Genomic DNA, 12946 nt, shown 5'->3' with positions numbered 1-12946 from the left:
TTTCCAATGTGGTAAAATTAGCAGTAAGGTGTTAAGATAATAAAAGCATGTGATGGACATTTTATTTTTAATTTCAGAGCAAATTTGTAAACCATCTCATTAGTTTCTCGTCAGATTGTGACAACCATCAGGATTGTATAACTACTACCACAGTTCAATTTCATCACATTGGAGATGTAGGTAGGACATGCACGATTTGCAGAGGAAGCATTGCTTTGTAACTTGAAGCACAATGTACAGACTCAATACCATGTGAGCACTGCTCTGTAACATGTACTGAATACAACTCTGGAAGCTTGTCTTGAATCAATGTTAACTCTGCAATTGTCAACAATGGCCTTGTCTGAATACTCTTAAAACTCCTCCCTCCTTCCATCCCATTTCCTCATTCCATCCCGCATCCCTCATTTACTAAATTTTCCCAAGGAAATTATCTGGTGGATGAAGGCCCCATTTTTAGGATGGAGGCATTTTAAGAGAATTCAGAGGCGATCCATTGGTGAACCCATTCTGCAGCTGAGCTGTCTAACAGAGGTGTTAGAGAAGGGGTCCGACACCCACTGGGGGTCTGCATCTCCATTACTGGTATGCAGCGCGGGGGAGAAACTACAGGGGCATGTAGTCATAACATTGTCACAACGCTCCTGTAACATTCTCTGGCCATGCCACAGGAGGGCTGTGAGAGGTTATGTTGCTATATGGTTCTAGTTGGGTTAGGAGAGGCTAAGTCAGGATGAATTAAATCTATAAGATGTCACCTGGATCCTTTTGATCTTTCTGAGTTTTCTCCACTAGGAGAGAGAGAGCAGGAGAGGGGGAGCGTAGAGAAGGAGAGAGGGGAAGAGATAGAGGGATGGTAGGAGAAAGCGAGAAAGAGAGAGAAAGAAGAGTAGAAATTCAGTATTGAGCTTAAGAGTAGGAGAGGAGTGGAAATACAGGAAGAACAGATGACTGAGATTCACCAATCAACAGTAAGGCCTTCACCTTCCAACCCAGGGAATGTCATCCCCTATAAGGGCTTACCAGCTCACTATACTGTATGTATCAGTCAAAAACAGATAAGACACATATTATGACACCTTTGTACAGAGAAACACATACAGACAGTGGTCCAACGTTGGCCCAGAACCCAAACCTAAACATATAGTACACATAAACAGTTTTGGACATACAGTAAAAAAAAAAAAGTGTGTTAAGGTAAAGAAAAGACAAGACATATTCATGAATTCCATTAGAACAAGCAGATAAAAGGACACCATCAGTATAGTAATTTCCTTCTATTTTACCCCGCTGTGTGAAATCATACCAAAATAAAAATAAAATACTAAGTAAGTTGTTTCCAGTGCAGCTTTGGGTACTGTAGCTGTATGGTGTATCTGCATCATGTACCATGGTTCAACAGGACTGAGGGGGGTTTACACAAAAGCAAAGTAAAAATGCATTCAAGTCGCAGACAGACATGGGAACAGAAAAGAAGCAGACATAGAGATAAGATATCCAATGGTCTTCACAGATACATGGAACACTACTTCTGCCCTTGTATTGATGGTCAGGGTGGAGGTGGTCAGGGTCTAGGTGGCGGTTGGGGGGATTTGGCAGCAGGGGATGGTGGGGGGGCGCGCAAACAAAGATAAATTAGAAAGGGGGGGGGGGGGGTCAGGATGAGGAAGGTACTCACGAATGGTTAAATCCATCACTTGAGACGCCAAGCAGAAGACAGGATGCTCATACATTTCTCTCTTTTTCCCTATGAGAGAGAGGATCAGGGCATGCAAGAGGCTGGGGTCAGAGGAGGACAGAGGTCAAAGTTCAGAGACGGTGGGAGTCAGGTGGAGGTCAGGAGGTCACCACAAGGTTGTCTGTGGTGGCACTGGTGGTGATGGGTAGGATTTGGTGGCTTGGGGTGGAGATAGAGAGTGAGGCATCTATTTGGTGCTGAGGAGTGTTGTGTGTGTGGGTTGTGGAGGAGAGTCTGTGTGGCTGAGCAGAGGGTGTGTGTGTGTGTGTGTGTGTGTGTGTGTGTGTGTGTGTGTGTGTGTGTGTGTGTGTGTGTGTGTGTGTGTGTGTGTGTGTGTGTGTGTGTGTGTGTGTGTGTGTGTGTGTCTGTGTGTCTGTGTGTGTGTTTGTGTGTGTGTGTGTGTGTGTGTGTGTGTTTGTGTGTGTGTGTGTGTGTGTGTGTGTGTGTGTGTGTGTGTGTGTGTGTGTGTGTGTGTGTGTGTGGAGTGGTGTTGGGGGGGGGGTTGACTATGGACACACTTTGGATTAACCATTCGCCATGCCAACAGGCACTGAAATCTGAGGCATTTCTATCAGGGCTCTAATCAGGAGTTTAGAGACAAACAAACATGAGGAACAGAATTAAGGGACTGTCTGCATCATTTACACTTCAAGATACTAAGGGCTGTCTCCTTCAGTATCTTCAGTACCCTCAGGTATTTCCTTCAGTATCTTCAGTACCCTCAGGTATTTCTTTATAGACATCGACTGGAGATTGAGAAGATCTGAATTTGAGGATATGGGAAATTTAGGGTAAAAACCAATGTACGGATGAGTAGAAGAATTATAGACACTTTGAGCTTAATATGAATCAAATTCCTTATCTGTGTCCATGCCTGCTAAAGAAACCCTCTGGCAACATGCAGCAGACAGGCGCTGGGTTGCCACTGAGAGCAATCCCAGAATGCCTTGCATATTGGTCTTCCTGACTCGTGTTCTTACAGAAAAGGGACAAGTAGGAAGGAAGCAGCAAAGCCAATAGACAAGGAGAGAAGCAGAGAGGGGCTGCATCTCAATAGTCTAAGGTGGCATCCTCTCCTCATCTCCTCTCCTTCATCTACACTGATCTTACAAAACAGGAGAGGTGGAAGGGAAGGAGGTAACTTCAGACTATTGAGATGCACCCAGGGAGGCGGGTGAGGAGAAAATGGAGGTTATCTTAGAACGAAGGAAAAGAGGAGCGGGCAGAGGGAAGGAGAGGAGAGAAGGGGGGGGGGGGGGGGGGGGGTGGGGGATTGTTGCTTCAGAGCATCACCCCACCTAGAAGCCACTACAGTGCGACAGTTGGCCTAGCCTTGGCCAGAGAGAAGCTGAGGGCGCGGGGAGGAGTCAGCATAAAGAGGTGAGATTTGTGGGGAATTGAATGCATTTTTACTTACTGGACACAATTACATCTATATCATATCATAATCGAGTTTACGATCTGAACTGCACAATAAATAGACCTATATGTAAAACACCTGGAAACAAAAAGGAGGCAGCTTTAGAAGCACATTGGAAAGTGAAATCCATGAAAAAGGGAAGCAGGTCTTTTCACTGCCGCTGGAGAAAAAAATGTTAATGTTAGATACTAGGGAGGGAATATTCTACACACTAATCACATTGCGAAACATCTTGATCTTGAGTGAAATTCTTACTTTGAGCTGCCCACTTCCTTTTCAATGAACATAAAGTCTGAAACAGCTAAAATTATAAAATTATCATGTTTTTCTTCCCATTAATATACTGTGTTTCCCCCTTTATATTGCCCATTGGCCTTCATTTGACCCTAGGTGGAGCGCTCTCCTTGACCTGCAGGGGGCAGTATGGTAAAGCAGTACTAGCCAGAGGGTAGCATATCTCTATAGAGCTCACTACTGCTGCCAGAGGGGGACATTTCAGCTCAACAAACCAATGCTAGAGGAGAAACATAAAGAGGGAAGTTAGAATACAGTGAACACATTGGTCAGTAAAGCAGTGTGTGTGTGTGTGTGTGTGTGTGTGTGTGTGTGTGTGTGTGTGTGTGTGTGTGTGTGTGTGCTCGTGTGTATGCACACGTGTGTGGAGTGCTCACGGTAGTCATATACCTTCTACTTTGGCGTATTCTGACAGGCGCTGGTAGTTGACCAACGCTGCCTGCTCCAGACATTTACGGATGACAGTCTTCACCTCCTCTTGGGGAACAGAGGTGACAATATCCTTCATCAGGACCTAAGAACGACCGAAAATGTGGGTTTGTTGTTTACTTAGCTACACACTTATTATTAGCATAGTTCAGCGCCAAAGCAATTAGAAATGGTGGGATCCTTGTTAATGTAGCATGATTAAACGTCTTTTATCCAATAATCTGTCCCATAACTGGACGGAGAATATCAGAGGTGGATCCAGGGCCAATAGATTGAAGAGTCAGGTTAAAGAAGGATATATAATGACCTACCCTCTCAAGCAGGGACAGAGTCGCTTTCAGTGCTCCCTCCGGTCGACCAAACGGAAAGCAGTACCTATGAAAGAAATCAAGACTCATTTTTACGATTGATCTTTGATGTAAAGACAAGACCGTTTGTGGTATACTCCTAGACACAAACTGAAGACAGTGTTAGTAAACGTAGACCGTTGGAGTGGTTGCATACCCACCTGAAGTGTGTGATCTGGTTCTCCAGAAGCACCCGCAGTCTGTCTTTGATCTCCTCAAAGTGCTCCTTCTCCTCCACAGTCACTGTCCCTATACCGTCAGGCCTGTAGAGACATCACACGGTTCAGATGAATCAGCTGTTGGGTGTCTGGCGAAGGCCAACATCAAGGTTGGTGGACCACTCATGATAACAATAGAAGTCACCTCTTGGAGACAAATGCCAACTGATTTGACAACCCTATCATTACATCACACATCTGAGTGAACAACACAGTGACCACTGACAAGGGTCACAGGAAACAGCTCAAGGTCACAGAGGGTCCAGGAAGGTCACTGGAAGCTGATATGTCTTTGGGAACAGATCCACACTCAGTTTCACAACAAACACAGCTGTCGAACTCAGTTTCAACTAACAGCGGGTGAGCGATTACTGCATTTCTGCATCCCCCTGCCCTCATAATCCCCCCCCCCCCCCCCCCCCCCCCCCTTCAACGCACAAACGCACCATCACCCCACCCCCGTGCCAAGCTGTGGCCCCCATGTCGTCTGACAGGAGGAGTATCCCTCCCCCTCTTCCCTCCTCCCATCTCCTTCCCCCTCCTCCCCCCGTCCTTCAGTGAGATGACATCTTGGGCCCGGTGACGAGGAGCGTGTCACGTCTCCTGCTCCTCAAAGCTGCTGTCACGGCGACCAGTGCCTCCTCTGTCACATGCACTCTGCTCACGTTCCCCCGTCTTCAGCCGTGTCACAAGCTATAAGAGGCCCCCCCCCCCCCGCCCCGCCCCCACACACACACACACACACACACACACATGATTCACGTGTGTGTGTGTGTGTGTGTGTGTGTGTGTGTGTGTGTGTGCGCGTGTGTATGTGTGTGTTTGTGTGTTTGCGTGTGTTTCAGGCTATAATTGTTAGTGTTAGTATGTGCTCAACTGAGGGATGTCACATGCAATAAAAAGTCTAAGCCTTTGGAAACATGATGTGTGTGTGTGTGTGTGTGTGTGTGTGTGTGTGTGTGTGTTTGTGTGTGCCGGCGTGTGTGTGCACATGTGTGCGTGTCCGTGTGTGTGTGTGTGTGTCATAATAGGATCGCGGGAAAGATGGAGGCAGCCCAATCCAAATGTAATCTCTTCCTATGACACTGTGTCAAAAAAATAACTTGAACATTTCACACTAATTAAACCCAGACATCTATTCAGACCCCCTCTGCCCCTCCTCAGCTCTCATAATGTTGTCATAACCCTGCACCCTGTCCTCCACATTCATGACTACATGGAAATGAGCCATCACACAGAACGATCAGAAAAAGCAATAACAGCATCAGAAGTGCATCAAATTACAAATCTGTGCTTCCTCTAGCTGTGCAAACTTCAATCTCAATTCAGTTAAGGATTTCAGGATTTGATATGCAATTTAATTAATTCCCAATATTTTTTTTCCATTAGTGATTTGGAAATTTAATTTACATACTTGTCTGAACTGAAATGTAATTGGCCCCAACTCTGGCAAACAGCAACTTCCAATCTAATCAGAAATTGCTTTCTTACAGAACAAAGCCATTTCCTTTTCTATTTTCGACACCAAATTGCTGAAACAACTCCTGCATTACATGGAAGTGGAAGTAAATCAGATCCAACTCCTACACAGATAATTTACCATCAGTTTACCCTCAGGCCACTCTCTAGTCTATAATATTCAGCTCACCCCCTCCAGCCATCTGGCTATTAGGTTGTGGGCGGGTGAGGCGGGTGAAGCAGGGGTAAAGAGGGGGGTTGGGGGGGGGTGAGGTCTTGGTCAGAGCTGGCTTTCCCTCACAGGGCTGTTGTGTGTTGTGTGGACTGGAGGCAGGGGTGGCAGGGTTGGCAGAGGGTGGCAGGGTGGCGAGGGTGGCAGAGGCTGGACCTGGAACCAGGTTCTAGGTCTGGGTCTGGGGCTTGGACAGTGGCAGGAGACACTGGCCCGTCACGTCACACATGATGACCTGTCATCCTGTCATCATGTGACCTCCAGGCACACTGGCTGGAGAGCTCCCGCTCCTGTCTCTGCTGGGTGGGGGGCTCTCTCCCTTTTCACTCTCTCTCTCTCTCTCTCTCTCTCTCTCTCTCCTTTTTTTCTCTCTCACTCTCTCTCTCTCTATCTCTTTCAAACAATTACATACACTCTTTCTCTTCCTCTCTCTAACACTTTCTCTCTTTCTCTCCCCTTATCTCCCTACCTCCCTCCCTATCTCTCTCTCACCCTCTGTCTTGGAGCTACTCCCGTCTTCCTGTCCAGGCTGATCATAACAGGACTCAAACAGACAGGCCATCTCAGCTCCATCACTGTCTGTCACAGGATGTAGGGAGAGAGGGGGGAGGAAGGGGGGAGAGAGGGGGGAGATGGGGGTTGGAGGGGTGTCAAAGCAGGGCAGACTGACGGACAGCTGCCCGTGACCTTTGCCCCTAGCACTGGAGTGGTGCTCATGTATACCAATATGGGTTGTTTATTCATTTCAGTCAGATTGTTGTTTATTGATTATGACAGATTTGATCGCCGCACAAAAAAGCAAATTAGATGGTACATAAGTACTATCAAAACTAACCTGCCATACACTACATGCACCCAGACACACACACACGCACACACACACAGACATTGACACAATGTTGACACACACACATACACAAACACACACACACACACACACAAACAAAATGAAGTCTAAACACAAAACTGAAATGTTCACTTGTGCCGTGATGAGGTTTGGTTGATACAAGCAAATCTTAGATAAAGAGATTGACTTGTAGGGTTACAGACACACACCACTCAGGTGAGGTGGGAGGGCGTCACAGTGGGTCGAACACGAAGGAAGCACCAGTGACTCACTCTTACCTTCTAGGCACACACCCAGCATGGGACTTGTCCTTTTTTTTCCTAAACTCCATGATTCTGTTTTCCTTCTTAGTGGGGGTGGGGGGGTCGGGGGCGGGGGGGTAAAGGGCACGGCTCAGCTCCGCCTCAGATACGGGCCAGCTTAGCAACTCAGACACTCTCTGACTGTATTTAACATGGGAAGTGGTTGGGCAAGGGTGATGTCATGAGGGCCAGAATGGAAAAGAAAGACAAAAAAGAGAAAATAAGCAGGCAAAAGAAAAATCACTACTGACGATGAGAAACAATAAACCAAGACATTATAACAAAAGAAGACAGAAGAAAGAAAGAAAGAAAGAAAGAAAGAGAAAACACTATGACAAGTAACAAAGGTACCAACCGAACATAAAACATGAAAATACAAAATGTAAGATTTCAACTAATAAGAACTGAATATTAGAGAAAAAAAAACATGCATTATCACAGGCTACAGAAGAATAACAATGGAATGGGGTGGACTGGGGAAATATGAATAGGTACGCTGGGAAACTGGGTGAGGTCCTCAGATTATCTGATGTGTATTCTGGGGTTTTATAGAGAAACGATTCTCCCTAAATGATATAACCTCCATGAGGAGGAGTAGAGGAGAGATGATAGGTGTGTGATTTGTTTCATGATGGGCAGATCTTCTCAATGTGTCAGAGAGGTAAAGTGCAGGGGGAGAGAGGGAGATTGAGGGTGGATACTCTTACTTATTTTCCATGACCAGAGTAAGGAAGGAACAGAAAGAGAGAGAAAGAGAGACAGAAAGAGAGAGAGAGAGAGAGAGAGAGAGAGAGGTAGAAGTCTGTGTACCTGTTTCCGTGGACGTGTGAGGCACAAAAGGCAAAGCTATAGTGCAGCAGGGTGGGGTCAATCATGGCCCCATTCTCCGCCCTCTCCAGCAGGTCGCTCAGGTAACACAGGTGTCTGTGACACCCCCGCACCCCGTTACGAGCACAGTACTCATCCATGACAAACACCTGGCCTGGACTGAACCAACCCTGTCAGATAGACAATATAGGGGGGGGTTCAGTGTATCATTGCATTACAAATTTGACCAAAACATGAAAGACTGTTTTACAGGTGACACAAAATTATACAAAGTTTTACATGTACATTACTATTACATCATGAATGTTTAATATGCTTGAAGAATAATCTTTCAACAAGGTATCAGTCAATTGGATGGTTGGCTAGCAAACGCGACAGTTGAGGAGGTCATGTGGTTAGTGCTGTGGTGAGTTAACCCCTTCCTCACCAGACAGGAGTAGGAGTCACTGAGCCTGTGATCCAGAGTGAGGCGCTGTACCATCTCAAACAGGGAGGAGTGGTCGAAACTGCAAGGGTTAGCAGAAATGAACTCATCCATGCCATGTTTCTGTGCCCGGTCTGCATCTGTGTGCCATCACCCCAGGAGAGAGAGAGAGAGAGAGAGAGAGAGAGAGAGAGAGAGAGAGAGAGAGAGAGAGAGAGAGACCAGCCAACATGGAGAGAGAGACAGGACCCAGAGAAGAGTAAGTTAGATGAGGGAAGGATCGGCTGGAGGAATGAGAGATAGAGTGAGTGCACCTCATACAGAGTGGGGGGCCCCAGTTCAATCAATACTCCAGGTTTCTGGGATAAGACTCGAGAAAAACATGTTTTTCTTGCGCCGTGAGAATGTGAGCTTGGCAAATTCTTTCCATATATAAAACACTATTTGTTTGTGGAAACTAAATAGAAAGAGTACTTTATACAAGCATTCAATCTCGCAGGGCAATAAGGGTCTGTGTTTCGTTCTTAACCCGGAAAACCTGGTTTCTGACTTTGATTGAATAGGATCTTCGGTTCGATGAGGATTGCTTGGTTCTGGTTAGTGGAGAGTTTGAGTGTGAGTTTCATTGTCAACTTGCAGGTGGAAAGAGCTCTGGGCTAGAGTGAGGGACAGTCAGTAGCGGATCATGTAAGGTGCAGCATAACAAATGTAACAGGGCTCATTCCTGTGTCCATGCATGCATCTCTGGGACCTGACTAAAGACTGGTCACACCTGTCTCACTACTGTGTGTTAATGGTGAAATAAACATATCTAGATACATAGATGTATCCATTCCATTGGTCTTCAACTCAGAGAGGTAAAAGAGACAACATAAATCATCTACATTCCACAAGTGTAGACAGTTTATCCAATTGCTGAGATTGTGTTCCCTTACAGTCTGAAATTCTTGTTTTTTTTTTAAATAAAATTATTCACTTATTCGAATGATTAACTGCCCTTCATACACACAGAGACTCTTCTGATGGATAAGGAGTTGGTATATGAAAGACTCCGGGATATAACGTCAATCAAAATAGCAAAACGAGCTGGACGACACTGCCAGATATGTTAAAAAACTGAGATGCAACAGACCAGAGAATAGAGCATGTTGGGATACAGTGAAACTCCAAAGTTTAAAATCCAAATCCAAACCAAATACATTTCAGAGAAGGGAGGAAAAGATGACACTGTAGAGTTGAATGCGATGGGCGTATGCGCTCTGCCATGTTATGTCTGAGAGCAGTGAAATGAGTGGACGCTTTTGTTCACGGGGTGTGATGTCATATCCCAGAGTCTACCTTTAACCTTGAATCATGTTAAATGTGTTCTAGTCCCCATAGTGGCGACAGACCTCCCAAAGTGAGGGTTACAGTACAGTCTGCTCCTTCTGACCAATTAACAGACCCACTTTTCCCTCCTTCCCTCCCTCCCTCCCTCCCTCCCTCCTTCCCCCTTTCCCTCCCACCTCCTCATCCTGCCCCTCTCTCCCCACAGCTCAGCCCGTGGGCACAGCCCCCCTGGGGTCCCCCTAATTAAACGTCCCCCCATGCAATCTCCAACTCCAACCCAGTCCTAGGACAAGTGCCCCACTGGAGGGACCCCCTACCCACATACCCTTTTGTCCCCAAAAAGGGGCGGCTAAATAAATTTGACAACATTTTTTTTTTTTTTACTTTCCTTCCCAGTTAGTAGGCTTAGAGGCATTACATCAGGTTCTGGGCGGAAGGGCCAAGCTGGCTGGTGGTTAATCCTTGCTCTGGCCATCTCCCGCTATTTATATTCTAATGTCCTGTTTTGGTCAGGGCTTAAGGTCTCTACTCTTGAGGCCACAGTCCTGTAGAACGGAGCTATTCTCAGTGACGTGGGCGCTAGCTGGGTAAATATGCAGCTGCCCCTTTCTCCTCACTGACCACCACCACGCTTCACATGTCAATACAGACACAACACTACTCATACAACACCACTTAAGGAGCGCTGACAACAGGGTAAACACAGGGGGACAAACAATGTGTTGTTCTGTCTTATCATCAAAAATGATGTGAAGTCAGTCGTAGTTGTTGATAATAGAATGTATCTGAATGTTCTTTGTTTTGACTCAACATTTCATTCAGACCTGTCAAGCTTGTGACATAGACGAAAAAAAAAGTCACCAATTATACAATGACTTGTATAACCATACTGTAGATTATGTTGAAGAAAAAAAATAACACACACAACCATAAACGCTTATATAGAAGCGGTTATAATCACTATTATCACCAGTGACATCGACCTTCATTCTGGAGACGGAAACATGCCGCCGCGCCACCCCAGCTGTCAATCAAGCAGGGAACAAAGACTGATGATGGTTATGATGCTGATGATTTTCCCCCTGCCGCCCCCCCCCCCCCCCACCCCCCTCAACTACCCAAATCTAAAAGGTGACTTTGTGGTCCCCTCTCCTCTCTGTGACTGGTGGCCTGTCAGGTCGGTTTGACGTGACTGTAGTGGAGTGGACACGGGGGCTCTGGACAGTAACACACCATGACATTAGTCACCCCCGTCTCGGCTGGGGAAGGACAGAGATGACAATGATTGACGGATGCTACTCATTTATAGATCTGGAAGAGAGGAGTGGAGAGGCAGCAGAACATTTGGGGCTATTTAGCACATCAATTTTTTCGTTTGTTTTGAAGGATTGACCGCCATACCCCCACCTCCCACCTCCCACCACCGCCAACCCCCTCCATAAAACTACAAAACACAAACACGTGCACCCACACACAGACACACACATGCGCACACATGCACGCACACACACACACACACACACGCACACACGCACACACGCACACACACACACACACACACACACACACACACACACACACAAACACACACACACACACACACACACACACACACACACACACACTCACACACACACACACACACTGTTTGTGACAGCGGAGGGAGAGGGTTACAGTTGAAGGTTCAGGCCTGGTTTAGGGGAGACCTGGTGCTAAAAGGCTGACACTAGAACACTCCCTCTCTTAACCCTCTTAACACTTCAATAAAGTGCACAAAGGTGGCGGAGGCTACATTCTGCCCAACACAGCTTCCATTTTTACATTACATTTATGACAACAGTAATACGACATTGATCGCGTTGTACAATATGATTCATAGACAGCATTTAGAGCATACCAATATTAGTGAGTTAAAAACTAGCAATGCATTCCTGGTGCAAATGCAAGAGAATGGTGTACCCAACAATACAGAGATCTGTCTCATTCTTTGAATGACAGGGGACAGAAAATATTCTTCAGAACAATAATTGTGAGAAGATCACCCTATAAATATCTTTATAAGGCACCCAGGGAAAGACAAGGTAAAAAAGGGATGTTTTTCACTTTCTAGAGGAGGTAGTGTTAGGGGCTAGTGTTAATCCAACGTTTGTCTCTACGGTGTGGTAGAGTATTCTAAAAGGGAAATGGCATGGCATCACTTCCTAGCATTAGCGTTAGCATTCAGAATACTCCAGATACATATTTGCCAACTCTCGTTAAGAATCAAGAAACAAGAATGAAAGGTAGGAATTGAGCCCTCTTAAGTAAAGCAAGATATTCCACAGTTTAGAACACCTTGAAACAAATTGGGACTTGTTATACTCGTAGAAATGGGAAATTACATCACACTAAAATTCCCTATCACAGACATAAATCCCATAGCACCTGCTTACCTCTTCATGAATTCAATAAATATATACAGTAGCTGTTTTTTTCCCTTGTTTTATTTTTTTCCCAAGAGAAAGCATTTGCCGTGTGACATTATACAGTGTACTGATGCGGGTGTGAACTAACAAGTAGTTATTTGGTAACATTTCACTGATTGCTTCCCGAAATAATTGTGCAGAGACCTCACTGTATTATTCATGACATGGCACTTTTAACATGGTAATTACCAGCTGCTGGGAGACCGAGAAGCTTCCAGTAGTTGTGTCAAAAACATCAATTTCAATGAATTCACTTAGTGCCTCCATTCTACTGCTATTGCTATTTTGTGAAAAATCTCTATCATTAAATCATAATGTTGTGTTTTAACCCTGCGTCTGCACAAATATTTTATGGTATTATGATCATCAAATATAATTGTCATTGCCTCTTTGGAATATGCTGTTTGATTTGAAATATGTTATCAAACATGGTGATAAGTCATGATTGGCCTGCTTTGCTAAGAGGGGCATTTCATTGTCAATGCATTTGCAGAGAGAGAGAGAGAGAGAAGGCAAATATGCAGATAAAACCATAACCAAACCAACACAAATCTGATTCACATGCATCCTAATCTCATAAGGATATGGAAGTTAGTATCTCACACCTAAAAAAAA

The 12946-nt window shown here is 45.4% G+C and overlaps 1 protein-coding gene across 5 annotated transcripts in view; it reads right to left on the bottom strand.

Moving 5' to 3' along the window:
• The window catches only part of cadpsa (Ca2+-dependent activator protein for secretion a), a gene marked incomplete at both ends in the record, with an annotated part of 89581 nt that overhangs the window by 29620 nt on the left and 47015 nt on the right, over positions 1–12946 (bottom strand). For 2 of the 5 annotated variants that reach the window (XM_083667503.1, XM_083667505.1), the window contains 5 exons: positions 3843–3966; positions 4193–4256; positions 4390–4491; positions 8096–8283; positions 8541–8677. In XM_083667503.1, the coding sequence (XP_083523629.1) occupies positions 3843–3966; positions 4193–4256; positions 4390–4491; positions 8096–8283; positions 8541–8677 (615 nt within the window). Of the gene's footprint in view, positions 1–758; positions 792–1678; positions 1748–3842; positions 3967–4192; positions 4257–4389; positions 4492–8095; positions 8284–8540; positions 8678–12946 lie in introns of all 5 variants that reach the window. The other 3 variants (XM_083667507.1, XM_083667504.1, XM_083667506.1) reach the window with 3 other exon arrangements.

The sequence above is a fragment of the Argentina silus genome (assembly GCF_951799395.1).
Source record: "Argentina silus genome assembly, chromosome: 4".
In the NCBI taxonomy this organism is placed as follows: domain Eukaryota; kingdom Metazoa; phylum Chordata; class Actinopteri; order Argentiniformes; family Argentinidae; genus Argentina; species Argentina silus.
Note: the sequence above shows the minus strand (reverse complement) of the source record. Positions and strands in the feature narration are given on the sequence as shown.